This window comes from Scyliorhinus canicula, chromosome 8 (assembly GCF_902713615.1).
Source record: "Scyliorhinus canicula chromosome 8, sScyCan1.1, whole genome shotgun sequence".
Classification (NCBI taxonomy): Eukaryota; Metazoa; Chordata; class Chondrichthyes; order Carcharhiniformes; family Scyliorhinidae; genus Scyliorhinus; species Scyliorhinus canicula.
This window is the reverse complement of record NC_052153.1, coordinates 84,971,016-84,987,622: the sequence shown is the minus strand read 5'-3', so window position 1 is coordinate 84,987,622 and position 16,607 is coordinate 84,971,016. Positions and strand designations below refer to the sequence as shown.

Below are 16,607 nucleotides of genomic sequence, written 5' to 3'. Positions count from 1 at the left end.
GCATGGACAAGCTGGGCCAAAGGGCCTGTTTCCGTGCTGTAAACATCTATGACTTGGATAAGAAACTGAACAGAACCAAACACAAAACATTATTTCGGCTAAAATATTTCTTGAGATTAATGTCCATAAATCAAAAATGAATAAAACTGGGTGGTGAAGGGATTGCTCCACCAAATGGTAGGTGTGTATTGCTATCTATCATTTAATTGCTCCTCTGCGTGCCGTAAACTTAATGGGTGGACGTAGAGACACTTCAATTGACGTGAGCATTCAAACTCGGCTGGTTATTATGCATTAACCAGACGGAATGCAAATGTACTGATTGAGCTGGGATTTAATATTCCCGGTCATGGCAAATCTTGGCGGCATGCTGCAATAGTTTACGTGTTGACAAAAGTTTGTCACGGTTAGAGTGCTGACAAGAGGCTGCTGCCCCTGGAATTCAGCCAGGAGTTTGGAGTAGGAAATTCGGACGCTGCCGCAAGGAGCCGGGAGATGATCCTCATCCTGATGGGGGTCAGCGGCTGTGGAAAGTGAGTCCCGGCCTGTTCCCCTACTACTGTCAGTACGAACGGACGGGTTTGGGGCATGTCCTGCACGAGCCGCTGGAGCCAGGGCCGGCGCTGCACGAGCCGCTGGAGCCAGGTCCGGCCCTGCACGAGCCGCTGTAGCCCGGACCGGCCTTGCACGAGCCGCTGGAGCCAGGGCCGGCGCTGCACGAGCCGCTGGAGCCAGGACCGGGGCTGCACGAGCCGCTGGAGCCAGGGCCGGCGCTGCGCGAGCCGCCGGGCCCGGGGCCAGGCCTGCACGAGCCGCCTGCAGAAATCGAGCTCCCAATATGGGGATTGCTGCTGACTGAGGGGTTGTCGCTGTGGTACAGAAAACTGTGCATCACTGTAAGGTTTAACAGTCTGCAGCAACTTAAAATAACACCCAAAACCAAAGTCAGAAATTATTAGCAGTTCCTGGTTTAGAATTGATCAGAGCTCTTTAAATTCACAGGGAAATATTTAAAGCCCCTACCCAGCTTCACAAGGTCACAGGAGCTGGTTCTCCCTTTCATGAACGGAGTGAATGACACATTGGTAATTTATCATCGCTACATCTGTACTCTGATCCTCGTGGAAAAGAACAATATTTTAGCTCAAAGTTCCACAATTCAATGTCAAATTTTGACCGAACTAAATAAAACTAGAATGCACTGGTGGGAAAAAACATTAGAAATTGTTCACCTATGAGTGGAACTCACTTAAAAGGGCTAGATTTTTGGCATGGTAATTTGAATGGTTGGAAAGTTGGTTTCCAATGCCCTTTATGTTAGTGACATTTTTAAAAATACTTTTTTTTTGGAAATTACACATCGTGTAAGCCAAATTATGCCAGAAATTTAGATTTATTGTCACGGGTACTGAGGTACAGGGAAAAGTATTGTTCTGCGTACAGTCCAGGCAGATCATAGACATACGATAAATAGACAATATAAATACATAGACATCGGGTGAAGCATACGGAGTGTAGTGCTGCTCTGTAGAGAAGATATTTGGAGAGATCCGTTCAGTCCATAGAGGGTTATTCAGGCGTCTGGTAACAGCGGGGAAGAACCTGTTTTCGAATCTGTGATCATGCTACCCGCTTTCCCAAGGCAGCGGGAAGTGTAGACAGAGTCAATGGATGGGAGGCAGGTTCGTGTGATGGACTGGGCAGTGTTCCAGACTCTCTCTAATTTCTTACAATCTTGGGCTGAGCAGTGCCACACCAGGCTGATGCAGCCAGATAGGATGCTTTCTATGGTGCATCTGTCAAAATTGGTAAGAGTTAATGTTGACATGCCAAACATGGAGGAACTAGGACAGATTGTTGGTGATGTGCATATCTAGGAATGTGAAGCTGTCAACCATCTCCACCTTGGCACCATTGATGCAGACAGGTGTGTACGATACTTCGCTTCCTGAAGTCAATGATGAGCTCCTTAGTTTTGCTGACGTTAAGGGAGAGATTGTTGTCATTGCACCATGCCGTTAGGTTCAATATCTCTTTCCTGTACTCTGACTCATCATTGTTTGAGATCCGACCCATTATGGTTGTGTCATGAACAAACTTGTAGATGGAGTGGGAACCAAATTTTGCCACGCCGTCGTGTGTGTATAGGGAGTATAGTAGGGGGCTAAGTACGGAGCTTTGCGGGGCCTTGGTATTGGGGACTATCGTGGAGGAAGTGTCATTGTTTATTCTTACTGATTGTGGTCTATAGGGTCAGGATATAAAGGATCCAGTTGCAGAGGGAGGAGCCAAGTGCTAGGTTTTGGAGTTTTGATATGAGCGTGGCTGGGATCATTCTATAGGAACAACTTCTAATTCTAAAGTGCCAAGTAAAGCATCAAAGGTGTTTCACAGGAGCATTAAAAAACAGTATCTCAACAAACTGTAAGTAATTATTAGGTCATATGGCTAAAGACTTGTTCAAAGGAGTATGTTTTTAAGCAGTATTTTAAATGTGGAAAGCGATGTTGAGAGACAAATGATGTTCCAGAGCTTCAGGCCAAGGCATGGCACCAATGATGAAGTGATTAAAATTGAGGAATAATGAGAGGTCAGAATTGGAGGAGTGCAGGTACCTTGGAGGGTTGTAGGACTGGAGGAGATTGTACAGAAAGGGAGAGGTGAAGCAATGGATAAATGATAATTTTAAAATCAAAACATTGCTTGACCAGGAGCCATTTTGGTGAGCTAGCATTCATTTTTGACAAACTTACAGACGGCACGAGAGCACATTGGTTAGCACTGTTGCTTCACAGCTCCAGGTTCGATTCCTGGCTTGGGTCACTGTCTGAGGAGTCTGCACGTTCTCCCCATGTCTGCATGGGTTTCCTCCGGGTGCTCAATTTCCTCCCACAGTTCAAAGATGTGCAGGTTAGGTTGATTGGCCATGCTAAATTGCCCTGAGTGTCCAAAAAGGTTAGGTGGGGTTACGGGGATAGGATGGAGGTGTGGGCTTGGCTAGGATGCTCTTTCCAAGGGCTGGTGCAAAATCGATGGGCCAAATGGTGTCCTTCTGCACTTTAAAATTCTATGATTATGGAGTGATTGGTGGGCATGTCTGTTGTAATGCTGTGTGCCTCAAAAATGCTCATTTAAAAGGTGTTATAAAGATTCAGTCATATGTACACTAATATACCTTTGATAACTTTGAACAATAGACTTACTTCATCATTATATTTTCTCTCCTAGGACTGCTGTGGGTTCATGTCTTGCAAGTAAGGTACCTGTATGACAATTATTTGGAAATAGCTAACATTTTTCATTTAATTTATCCAAAAGCTTTTGCCTTAGTTCAACTTTGACTAAAGTCAATGAGCAGTTGATTGTTATATACAGCAATAGAGAGAGAGATAAGAAATGTTAAAATTGGTCCTGCTTTGTACAAGTAAGCATTTTGTTCACAATACCGTCCGCGGGGAAAATGAAAACTTCAGCAGCAACCCATTGGCGGGGGGGGGGGGGGGGGGGGGGGGGGGGAATTTTGCAAAACCTTAGTTTTAAAAAAAACAGCAGCAGCAACCGGGGGTGGGGGGGGATTTATTTTCCTTTTTGTAAGGGGCGCATGCTCTATCCTGTTTTGAATTGGGTGTTAATTTGCTAAACTGTCTATTGTTTAGAGGGTTAAGTTGTTCTGTTCTGTTGGCTTGTTGCCCTTCTTTGTATTATTTTCCTTTTTGGAGGGTTTTGTAAACTTATTGAAAAACTTTGAATAAATACATTTAAAAAAAAAGTAAGCATTCTGTTGGTAAAGCTCTGCAACAATAAGAGTTTTGCAAATTTGAGAAACCTTTGTGAAGCAAAGGGATTTATGGTATGGGATACTATCAACATTGAAATGAAATGATGTGGTAAATTCAAATTAAGGATTAGGTTACATGAAGCTTGCGTTTAAAATACTTTAAGATTGTACTAAGAAGGGGCAGCACGATGGCACAGTGGTTAGCACTGCTGCCTCACAGCGCCGAGGTCCCAGGTTCGATCCCGGCTCTGTGTGTGGAGTTTGCACATTCTCCCCGTGTTTGTGTGGGTTTCGCCCTCACAACCCAAAGTTAGCATGGTGGTTCGCACAATTGCTTCACAGCTCCAGGGTCCCAGGTTCGTTCCTGGCTTGGGTCACTGTCTGTGCGGAGTCTGCACGTTCTCCCCGTGTGTGCGTGGGTTTCCTCTGGGTGCTCCGGTTTCCTCCCACAGTCCAAAGACGTGCAGGTTAGGTGGATTGGCCATGCTAAATTGCCCTTAGTGTTCAAAATTGCCCTTTGTGTTGGGTGGGGTTACTGGGTTATGGGGAGGTGTGGACCTTGGGTAGGGTGCTCTTTCCAAGAGCCGGTGCAGATTCGATGGGCCGAATGGCCCCCTTCTGCACTGTAAATTCTATGAAATTCTATGAATCTATGTGCAAGGTAGGTGGATTGACTACACTGAATTGCCCCTTAATTGGAAAAAATGAATTGGGGACTCTAAATTTATAAAAAAGATTATACTAAGAAGAGCACAAGGAATGTAATGGCTGCACAGTTTTAAAAAGCTTGAAGGAATGAATAAAAGTAAAATAGATTGTAATGAGTCTTGAAGGTGGAAGGCCCAAAGAATTATATATTTACAGCATATGAATAGGAAGAGCTGCAATAGCCCAATTGCTGAAATGAAAATAGAAATAGAAAATTGCTTATTGTCACGAGTAGGCTTCAATGAAGTTACTGTGAAAAGCGAGAGCCATCAGATGACCGTTTCCTTATTATCCTAAGAAATTGTTAAAATTTGCATTTGTTCCACTGCTTCTATATCCGATAGATTGGGTTGTTTCCATAATGAACACCCTTTTTCTGTGGGCAGGTTGTTAGCCTACTTGACTAACATGTACTTAAAAGTAAATGCATCACCTGCATGGCCTGAAAATGAAAATGCACAGTTACACTTCAATTTGCATTTTGGCAACATTTATAGACTAATATAAAATACCAACAGGCTAAACAGATCATTTCATAGCCAAATCTAGGGTGGGATTCTGTGATTCTGAGGCTAAGTGTTGACGCCGTCGGAAACGCCGTCGCGTTTCTCGACGGCGTCAACACGCCCTCAGAATCAGCAATGGGGCCAGTCCGGCACTGGAGCGATCCACGCCACTCCAGCTGCTGATTCTGGCATGAACTGGGCGCTGCGGGGTCCGTGCATGCGCAGTGGCACCGGCGCCAACGCGGGTATGCGCAGTGGCTCCCTTCTCCGTACCGGCCCCGATGCAACATGGCGTAGGGCTCCAGGGGCCGGCGCGTAAGAAAAGAGGCCCACAGCCAGAGAGGCCGGCCCGCCAATCGCTGGGCCCCGAATACGGGCCAGGCCACATTGGAGGACCCCCCATGGGGTCGGAACCTCCCCCCTCCCCACAGGCCGCTCCCTGGACCCTTCCACGCTGAGGTCCCGCCGGCTGAGAGTAGGTGTGAACGGCGCAGGCGGGGCTCGGGTTTTTCTTACAACGGCCGCTCGGCCCATCCCGGGTCCCACAACTGGCACCGCGCCAACTGCGCTGGTGCCAATGGCGCCGTTGCGGAGAATCGCGTGCCGGCGGCGTGGCGCGATTCGCGCCGGTCATGGGGATTCCCAAGCCCGGCCCCGGGCTGAGAGAATCCCGCCCCTAGTGTTCCACTAGAGTTTCTGATTAATAGAAAAATTAAGTGTCCATTCAGATTTCGACAATATTTTGTTCTGAAGCTTCGACAAAGAGTCATCGGACTCTAAACGTTAGCTCTTTTCTCTCCCTACAGATGCTGCCAGACTTGCTGAGATTTTCCAGCATTTTCCCTTTCGTTTCAGATTCCAACATCCGCAGTAATTTGCTTTTCTCTTTTGTAACAGTAGAAACTCCGGGTGACAGAAAGTCTGGCTCGATCTGGGCAACTGACAATAGACCTGTGCATATCAATAGGATACAATGATCTCCTTGATGGGTGATTGATGGGACAGGTCCATGTTCTGGCAGTCTGTTGGTTGGTTGTGTATTTGACTTTGGTCAAGTCTGAATTCCAACAGCCTGCCTGAGGTTTGACTGCAGTATGATTTTAAAATGCCCAACTCTTTAATTTAGGATATCCAATTTAATCGGGCGAATTCTAGGCCTTGCTAGCTTACCACAGTATCTTGCAAGGTTGAAAATAAAATAACAATGAGTATCCTGAAGTTTTCTTTTAAATTTTAATAGTTGGGATGGAAGTTCTATGATGCCGATGACTACCATCCAAAAGAAAACAAAGAAAAAATGGCTAAAGGAATACCGCTAGATGATGAGGTATATTCATTTAAACTACCCTTATCCAATCACTATTTTACACTTTACTAAATGCAGTGTTATGTTTTATCTTGACAAAATGAAACCATATTTATAAATATGTTTATATAATATGTAATTATTTCCTATATTTTGCCAAAAGGTTTCCCAAGAAGCTGCATTAATAAGTTGCTGCTTGTTTTGTGATGGGATTTTAGTTTGGTTCCCGGTTCTTCCCCTTTACCCATTTCCAGCTTTTAAGTTTAAGACTTGAAAGTCTTAAGTCTGAGTGCAAACTCATTGCACAACTTTGTTACTACTGATACATTTTGTCCATGTCTTGTCAAATGAGCAAGAGATTCCTGTCTGTCCGACAGTGAAATTCTAAATTTCGAAATGCATTTATCAAAACAAAGATTATATTTTTGCACACAACACTGAATGGCCCTGATCTTGACTGAGGGAGAAGATTGACAGGCTTGATCCCTGAGGACAGGGCATCTCCAGAGGAGGCCAAAGGCTAAGAGTAACTGGGGGCTTGAAACTGGGTTAGTGTTGGGGTCGGAATGGTGGTGCTCTCCGATTACCCAGGTGGAGGGCAACCCTGAGTAGAGGGAATGGTCTGATGGTAGGTAGGGAAGCAGGAAAACTTGGTGGACTGGAAGGAAGCACGTCTGTTCTTCCTGGATCAGTTGCCTGCAGCCGGCCCTCTGCTAAAACCAAAAATGAGAAGATTTGGATCAAGTTTGAAATTTTTAGGATTTTCACATATCACCCAACCTCCAAAGGTTCCTAACATCCAATATAAACTTGCATTGGAAATTGTAAATCAGGGGAAATCTTGGCTAATTTAATATTGTTGTGTTTAACCTCATTAAAACATTGATTTTCAAACAGGTTTCTGCAAGGGGATCCTCTCTGTTAGTATTGCCTGGAGAGTCCAGTCAATCAAGGAACCTTCTCCTAACTGTGAAAGACAGTGATAGATACTCAAAAGAAATTAGTGTCATTGAAGAAAATTGTTTTATTATACATTAAAGATAAATTAGTTAGTAAATTAATACATAAAAGAACAAAAATCTGATATGTAACCACCCTCTTCCCCCCCCCCCCCAAAATCAAATGTCATGATTATAAATAACTTTTTTGGTGAAACAGAATTGGAAATAATGTTTCACTGACTTCCCTAATGTGTTGGATATAAAGGGTGGGATTCTCCCATACCCGCCCCAAAGGTGTGGAATCCCCGCATCTTCAGGGGCTAGGCTGGCGCCGGAGTGGTTTGCGCCCCGCCAGCCGGGGCCGAAGGGACTCCACTGGCCGGAGCAAGTCCGCGCATGCACGGGAACGTCAGCAGCTGCTGACGTCTTCCCCGCGCATGCACAGGGAGGAGGGGTCACCTACGCGTCGGCCATCGCGGAGGCTGACACAGTCGACGCGTAGGAAAAGAGTGCCCCCACGGCACAGGCCCGTCGGCGGATCGGTGGACCCCGAACACGGGCCAGGCCACTGTGGGGGCACCCCCCAGATCCAGATCCCTCCCCCCCCCCCCCCCGACCCAGATCGCCCAGCGCCTCTCCCCTCCCCCAGGACCCCGGAGGCCCCCCGCCGCCAGGTCCCGCTGGCGGGACCGGCAAAAAACCAGCGGGACTTCGGCCCATCACGGGCCTGAGAATTCGGGCAGCCCCGGGGCCCATTGCGGCGTGCCGGTCCCCGCCATTCTCCGAGGCGGGCGGCGGGACTCACACCTTGCTGACTTTTGGAGGGCCGGAGAATTCGGCAGCCAGCGGGGGCGGGATTCACGCCGACCCCCGGAGATTCTCCAAACCGGTGGGGGGGGGGGTGTCGGAGAATCCCGCCCAAAAGCTTTGCAGTGAAATATTAGAATGCCCACTTTGTGCAGGATCAATAATTAATATAAATAGCTGGAGCCGATCAGGAAATGTAACAAGGTTTTAATTTATTTATAAGCCGTTTCTTGAGTGGTTTCATAATTTTGGCACAGTGTTGAGTTCCTGGGTGTTGAAAATCTCAGCTGGCTGCCAGAGGAAAACCGTGCGGAATAAACTCAAGAATGAGTTTATCTGGGAGGCTCGGGGCACCTGCTGGCAGTCAATTAGGGTGACATTATAGGAGGCCCATATCACCTGAATATTATTCAATTTTAAACTTGGGCATATATTTTTATTAAAACAGTAAAAAAAAATATACCAGGCCAAAGACTAATTTTTTGTTGGGGAAACAAGGTACCCTCCCCTCAGTACCGATGTACGGGGAGGGGGATACTCTGATTATTAAAACAGTTCACAATACATTTCTACAAAAAACAAATGGTACAAGCACTAAACTTTGCGCTGGAGAGACCAGATACCCTCGCCTCTCTACCAACAGAAGGGAAAGGAAGGGGGGCGGGGGGGGAAAGAGGGCAGGAGTCGGGGTGTTGATGGAGGGGGGGCCCAATAGGACACTGCCTGAACTATCTAGGAGGCAGAAAAATAAAAGAACCTTCAATTATGATGTGCCAGACTCACAGTCCCCCAGAAGGGGTGAGGGGCGACATAGTGTCAGGCACGAGTGAGTCCCGCACCCCGCTACAGAGAGTCTCGTGCACCTTGCGCTCCCGACACTGGTCGGCTGATAGCCTTCGGACAATCGCCCTCCGTGCCCGAATCCTCCACCACACTGAGTGCGGCGGGTGACACGGGCCTACCATCCAACCCAGGGGCTGCCTTGATCCTGCCACCGGGATCATCAACATGGCGGCATCTACTCAGGCTCCTCCCGGGGCCCCGTGCCAGCGGGAAGTGATGGTGCTCCACCCCTGTCGCCTGGTCACTGGAAGGCCCCAGAAATAACTCTGGAAACAGGTCCGGGTTGGTGGCAGAGGTGTCCGAAGGAAGCGGTTGGGACAGGGGGTCTTTCGGGGACTGGGCGTGACATCTGTGGAAATGAACCTGGATTGACGCCATTTGTGGGGGCACTGCATGGAAACTTAAAGAGAGAAAATAATTTTTTTTTGAAAAAAGGAGTAGGTTAGAGAAATAAACGATTATGCAAAGATGACATTTATCCTCCTTCCAGTTTCTGAAGACATTTGTTTCTGTTGCTCACAGGACAGACTCCCCTGGTTGTGCACCTTGCAAGAAATAGTAATGAGGTAAACTGAAATTAAATGCATCTTTTATCAATCAGCATGATATGAATGTTATCAACTGTGGTAATGGAACTAAAGCATACATTTCTAGCACAGTGGTTAGCACTGTTGCTTCACAGAACCAGGGTCTCAGGGTCGATTCCCTCTTGGGTCACTGTCTGTGCAGAGTCTGCACGTTCTCCCCATGTCTGCATGGGTTCCCTCCGGGTGCTCCGGTTTCCTCCCACAAGTCCCAAAAGACGTGCTGTTCGGTAATTTGGACGTTCTGAAATCTTCCTATGTGTACCCGAACAGGCGCCCGAATGTGGCGACTAGGGGCTTTTCACAGTAACTTAATTGCATTGTTAATGTAAGCCTACTTGTGACAATAATAAAGATTATTGTTTATTTATTTTTAAAAGTACAATTTCAGCATATACATCAGATCAGATGTGCAAAGTCAGCAGGTAATAATGTTGGTTTTAGTCTATTAACTATTTGGGTTTTACTATTCATAAGGACCAGATTTCAGTGAATCGCAATCAGCTGTTCAATAAGTATATTTGAGTTTCAATGCAGTTGAAATCTACTGATTGAAAACAGTTTTTGTATGTAAAATTTCTTCCTTTGATGCATTGGAATTAACAATGTGTTATAAGGGGCAGCACGGTGGCCTAGTGGTTAGCACAACCGCCTCACGGCGCTGAGGTCCCAGGTTCGATCCCGGCTCTGGGTCACTGTCCGTGTGGAGTTTGCACATTCTCCCCGTGTCTGCGTGGGTTTCGCCCCCACAACCCAAAAATGTGCAGTGTAGGTGGATTGGCCACGCTAAATTGCCCCTTAATTGGAAAAAATAATTGGGTAATCTAAATTTTTTTTTAAAACAATGTGTTAGAACAAAGAACAAAGTAAAGTACAGCACAGGAACAGGCCCTTCAGCCCTCCAAGCTTGCGCCGACCATGCTGCCCATCTAAACTAAAATCTTCTACACTTCCGGGGTCCGTATCCCTCTATTCCCATCCTATTCATGTATTTGTCAAGATGCCCCTTAAACATCACTATCGTCCCTGCTTCCACCAACTCCTCCGGCAGCGAGTTCCAGGCATCCACTACCCTCTGTGTAAAAAAAACTTGCCTCGTACATCTCCTCTAAACCTTGCCCCTCGCACCTTAAACCTATGCCCCCTAGTAATTGACCCCTCTACCCTGGGAAAAAGTCTCTGACTATCCACTCTGTCTATGCCCCTCATAACTTTGTAGACCTCTATCAGGTCGCCCCTCAACCTCCTTCGTTCCAGTGAGAACAAACCAAGTTTATTCAACCGCTCCTCATAGCTAATGCCCTCCATACCAGGCAACATCCTGGTGAATCTTTTCTGCACCCTCTCTAAAGCCTCCACATCCTTCTGGTAGTCTGGCGACCAGAATTGAACACTGTACTCCACGTGTGGCCTAACTAAGGTTCTATACAGCTGCAGCATGACTTGCCAATTCTTATACTCAATGCCCCGGCCAATGAAGACAAGCATGCCGTATGCCTTCTTGACTACCTTCTCCACCTGTGTTGCCCCTTTCAGTGACCTGTGGACCTGTACACCAAGATCTCTCTGACTGTCAATACTCTTAAGGGTTCTACCATTCACTGTATATTCTCTACCTGTATTAGACCTTCCAAAATGCGTTATCTCACATTTGCCCGGATTAAACTCCATCTGCCACCTTGTCGCCAAATTATCTAAATCCTGCACTGTTTTTTAAATAAATTTAGAGTACCCAATTATTTTATTTTCAATTAAGGGCCAATTTATCATAGCCAATCCACCTAACCTGCACAAGAGGAGAATGTGCAAACTCCACACAGACAGTGACCCAGGGCTAGGATTCGAACCCGGTTCCTCAGCGCCGCAAGCAACAGTGCCAACTACTGTGCCACGTGCCGCCCAACAATATGCTTTAAAGAAACAGGTTTAGAAAATGCATTTAAACAGTTATAATGGTTCTTGAAGCCACACATTTTTTATTTTTTCACACCATTGCCCTGATAATTTCATGGGATTGGATTTCAAATAACAAACCCTTATTTCCTGTTTTCTGAGTACCCTGCAGAACATCTTTTAAATTTTCCCGAGTTGTTTCCCACCCAACAGATAACCAGCTGGCAGGCTGGTAGAAAAATAGAAAATTCTGGAAATACTCAGCAGGTCAGGCCACAGTTGTGGAGGGATAAACGAAGTTAATGTTTCAGATCAATAACCTTTCATCAGAGCTGACAAAAGTTAGAAATATAAGTTTTAAGCACGAGAAAGGGTGGGGAGGTGAGGGTGGTGGGGGTTGAGGGGAGGGTTGTTTGTGAGGGTGGTGGGGGTTGAGGGGAGGGTTGTTTGTGAGGGTGGTGGGGGTTGAGGGGAGGGTTGTTTGTGAGGGTGGTGGGGGTTGAGGGGAGTGTTGTTTGTGAGGGTGGTGGGGGCTGAGGGCAGGGTTGTTTGTGAGGGTGGAAAAAGAACAAAGAAGAGATTAAATGATCAAGTTAGTGGTGCTGAGCCAAAGGAAGCAATAATGGAGTAAGTTTTCTTAAAATGTCTTTAGGTGAGGTCGGAAGGCAGAATGAACAGTTGCTGTCTGAAAGTTTAAAAAAAAAGAGAAACTGGAGTGTAAAACAAAAAGCTGCAAAGAAAAAGGAAACAAAATGGGAGGCAAGATTACCATTTTAAATTGTTCAATTTCTGTTGAGTCTGGAAGATTGCAGCGTGCCTAGTTGATAGAAGAGGTGCAGTTCCTTGAGCTTGCATTGAGCTTTGTTGGAACAGCTCAGGAGGCCAAGGACAGAGAAGTCAGCATGAGAATATGGTGGGGAATTAAAATGAGAGGTGACCAGAAGTTCATGGTCATGCTTGTAGGCTGAACAGAGACATTCTGCAAAATGCTTGTCGCATTTGCGTGTGGTCTCCTCATTGTAGAACAGTCCATATTGTGAACAGTAATCGCTGCTACTTTTTTTTCTACTTCCCTCTTTTTATTTTGGTCACAAGACCCTCATCCTGTTGCCAAATGCTTTTATTTATTTGCTCCATACCTTGATGGTTGCTACATTAACGTAGCTTTTGGCCAATTTCAACTTGTTTTTATGTTACATTTAAGCCATATTTTGGAACTGAACTTTTGGAGTAAATTTAGTTCGTTTTTTTGTTAAACCGGATCAGAAAAGTGTAATTTTGGTACTCATGTACAGTAATTCTGTAATACACAGGGAAGCTAGAATAAAGATAGATTTTATTTGTAAATGTGGATGAGATTTTTCACTAAATATATGAACGTTTATACTACCATATTTTCCAAGTATAATTGTTTTAATTTTTTGTTCAACCATAGGGAAAAATCATTTGGAGCAAATATGATCCTGGCGTGCTCTTCTCTGAAGAGAATGTATCGAAGAATCCTGACTTGTGAGCAGAGGACTGTCAACACAGATTCAGAACAGAATCAGGAACAACCACAACTTGGCAGCAACAAGGATATCTTGTTTGTGTTTCTTCATGGCTCCATAGAATTGATTACCAAGAGGTTAGAGAGTAGAAAAGGACATTACATGTCACCTTCTTTATTACAGTCTCAATTTGACACTCTGGAAGCACCAGAGGGGACTGAGAATTTCATTGATATTAGTATTGAGAAAAGCATTCCAGAGATGGTGGCTGAGATTGGGAAAAATCTGGGTTAGAATCTTTGATTTTTAACAAAGCATCAAAAAGCAATTACTGCGAACTGCTGGTGGGAAAATATGTTCCATGCCAGTATTTTGTTATCATATAGCACAAGCATAACTGGAAAAAACATGGAATTAAAAAGCATTTTTCATATATAAAACCTCAATGACAAATTGACAACAAAGAGAACAAAGAGCATTCATCAAGCAGTCCAATTTGTTACCAATATTATAAGTGCTTTATAAATTAAATACTTACATTTGACAATAGAATTGGCCATATCTAGCTATAATAGCAGCATTTTAATATTTATTTTTAAACTAGTCTTTTTTACTTTCAATAAATTACAATAAATGACATGGTTTTAAGACTTATTGTACAAATGTTCAGACCAAATTTAGCTAAATGTATGCATAAATCCACTTCTGCTTTTGTTTGCAAATCATTAGATTAATCAAAGACAAGTTTAAAGTATTTATTTGGTAAAGAAAAGCAAACAGAAGAAGCACTTGCATATAATAAAAGCAACCTGTGTGAAAGATCACTGCTGTCAAATCTATTGTGCCTCATACTTCAGCTCCATTTTTAAAAAAAGTTTTGCTTATTGATTTTTTGGCTTAAATTAATTTTGAAACATTCATTATAACATCAATGACACATCGGCTGAGGTGTGGGGTTACTTCATGATCATGGGCATCATGATAGAGATGGAAGAAACAGTCTGCAGATCCTCTGCAACTTGATTGTTTCAGACTCCTGTCTACTGAGGCCAAGAACATCACTATCACATGTCTTTCTTTTATGAATCTGTACACCGATCTACCAAAAAAGCTGCTGCTATCAAGATCCTCAGTAGCAGCAAGTATCCGTGCTGACTTGTGTTTGTATCTGTAATTTTAACAGTTGTTAATTCTGGTGACGTCAGCCGAACTGCATGACATTCACAGCAACATGCATGTGCCTCTGAACCAAGCTACTGAAGAGTGCTATCTGCTATCTGTAGATCTATGTGCTTATTCATTGTTTTCCCCTCCAACCCACCCTCCCACACGCAGGAACACACACATGAGGATGTGTGGTAATGCATCCCTTTACATTATAATGGCAGTATCATCCCAAAAGATGGGAGATGGTTCCAAGTACCTCATTGCCTTTGCCTCGAGGACCCTTTCAGAAGCAGAGTGGAACTATACTTAAATCAAGAATAAGGGCTTCACAGCTATTGTGGATGTGAAGAGATTCAACCAATAAGTGTACAAATGGAAATTTGATATAGTTACCCATCATAAGCCACTACTGGGTCTTTTGAGGTAGGGCAAACCAATACCACCAAGAGCCTCGGCTAGGGTGTAACATTGGGCCTTGCTGCTGGTGGCCTACAATTATATCTTCCAGCACCTGCCAGGCACACAGATTGCCAATGCAGATGCATTGAGCCAACTTCCCTGCTGAAAAGTGTATCACCACCAGTACCCCAGGAGATCGTATTGGCTTTGAATTTCAGGCACCGTGCCAGTGCCGCTGGCCACATTCGTAACTCGAGCCAAAGGGATCCCATATCATCAAAAGTAAAGAGGCTGATACAGACCGGGTGGCACTATGGGAAATCCGAACACTCGAGATGCTATGTAACCCACCAAGCTGAACTGACCTGTGAGGGTGGTGTGATTTTGTGGGGCTCATAAGCCGTCATTCCGCCACCAGCCAGGGAACCTCTCTTACAGGAGCTGCATAATGACCAACCAGGGCAAACAAAGATGAAGATTCTGGCACATGGCTATATATGGTGGCCAGGCATTGATAAAGCCATTGAAGAGATGGTACACCTGTCCCACAAAGTAGTCAAACAACATCCAAATCCTATTTTACAGCAAATCAAGCTTAATTGGCTGGAAAGTTTTATAGTTTCCAACTATGTCCTTTGTTATGGGCCAGTGCTTAGAAACTCCAGTGTATTATGAAGTTCACCTGACCTATAACTTTTATGTTGCATTTGGCTAGGATGAGCACAAGAGCCTTCCCTTCAGGTGTGATTCATCAGACTTCCTAGGCACTTTTATCAAAACAAAGTTGATTATAAGAATGTAATTAACATATATAAAACACAGCAAGAATTTGTAATCAATTACAAACAAAGAAAACATAACAGCTATACTGTAGTAATCTATGTATATAACCCTTACTGAATCCCCCTGTGTAGCTGTTCCAATTCAATAACAAAATCCAATAAACCAAAACCCCTTTCAAGGACGTGACCTAACACACTATAATCTCACTTGAATGGGACTGGTCCTTTTCCTGAGATTCTGGTCCAAGCTCCAACCAGCAAATTCAAAACTCCTTCCAGAAAGTAACTCTATCTTTAAAGTTACCACGGCAGTTTTACACACCCAATGTGCTTTCAGTTCTCTTGAAAAGCTTTCAAAATGAAAATAGGGAAACGGTGCTTCTCTTCTGCAGTCCCAGGCAACAAACCAAAAGTGAAACCCAAAAACCTAAACCCCCTCTCACCTGACAGCCCCAGACCAGCTCCACCCACAAATAACATCACTCAAGCTGTGCTACAAGTCATGTGGTAAGACCAAACCTTTCTTAAAGGGACACTCAGATGACACCTTCAACATGTCCTGTGAAGGTATGAAAAACTGGATTGAAGGCATCAAAGCCACAATCTACGCCAATCCAATTTAACTCCCAAGTTCTTTAGGGCCAGACCTGGCCCCTATGCCATGCATCAGAAGGTTGAAATTGAGCTCAAGAGATTAGAAGAACTGGGCATAAGCAGACCAGTTCAGTTCTCAGAGTGGGTAGCCCCCATAGTGCCTGCTCTCAAGCCAGATCGTTCCAAAAGAATCTGCAGGGACGCAAGGTAACCATCAATCAGGCTGCCCAAGTGGATAGGTACCCTATCCCCCAGATCGGGAACTTCTACGGCAAGTTAGCGGGAGGCCTCACATACTCTAAATTAGATCTCACCCATGTATACATTCAATTAGAATTTGTCAAAGAATCCCAGTATACGAGGTTGCTATTTGGTATCGTATCAGCCTGCATTATTTTCCAGAATATGATGGGAAACCTCCAAGGAAACCCAACGGTGATGGTCTACCTTGACAACGGTTTTGTCACCGCCATCATCCTGAAGGACATGGACTGGATTCTCCAATTTTGAGGCTATGTCCAGAGGAAGTGTCTAAGTTTTACAACCAAAACATCGGCACGGGCACAGCATCGACCCTCCGACCAGTGAGGGGCCAGCAGCAGTGCCACGTAAAACACACAAAATAAATGGCCAGGGAATTACCGGTTGCGTACCCGACCTGCCAGATAGTGCCCCTCGGGCCAGTCCCCTCAGTCCTCTCCGAAGCACCCTCAAACCCCCCCCCCAACTATGGCGCCGGTGGACACAGTCTGTAGCCACCACGCCAGGTGTGTACTAGTGAGCCACGCCATTGGGAACTCGGCTCAGCG

At 45.0% G+C, this 16,607-nt stretch overlaps 1 protein-coding gene across 2 annotated transcripts; it reads left to right on the top strand.

The window, feature by feature from the left end:
* Positions 1 to 238: 238 nt before the first annotated feature.
* On the top strand, positions 239 to 13,678 carry LOC119970372 (probable gluconokinase). 2 transcript variants are annotated; one of them, XM_038804881.1, is made up of 5 exons: positions 239 to 533; positions 3,229 to 3,259; positions 6,233 to 6,319; positions 9,412 to 9,455; positions 12,802 to 13,678. In XM_038804881.1, exons 1-5 carry the CDS (start codon positions 496 to 498, stop codon positions 13,148 to 13,150), a joined length of 549 nt encoding a protein of 182 aa, XP_038660809.1. In that variant the 5' UTR covers positions 239 to 495; the 3' UTR covers positions 13,151 to 13,678. The 2 variants fall into 2 exon arrangements, with proteins under 2 accessions (XP_038660809.1, XP_038660810.1); XM_038804882.1 differs by having other exon boundaries at positions 241 to 533; positions 3,229 to 3,254.
* The last annotated feature ends 2,929 nt before the right edge of the window (positions 13,679 to 16,607 follow it).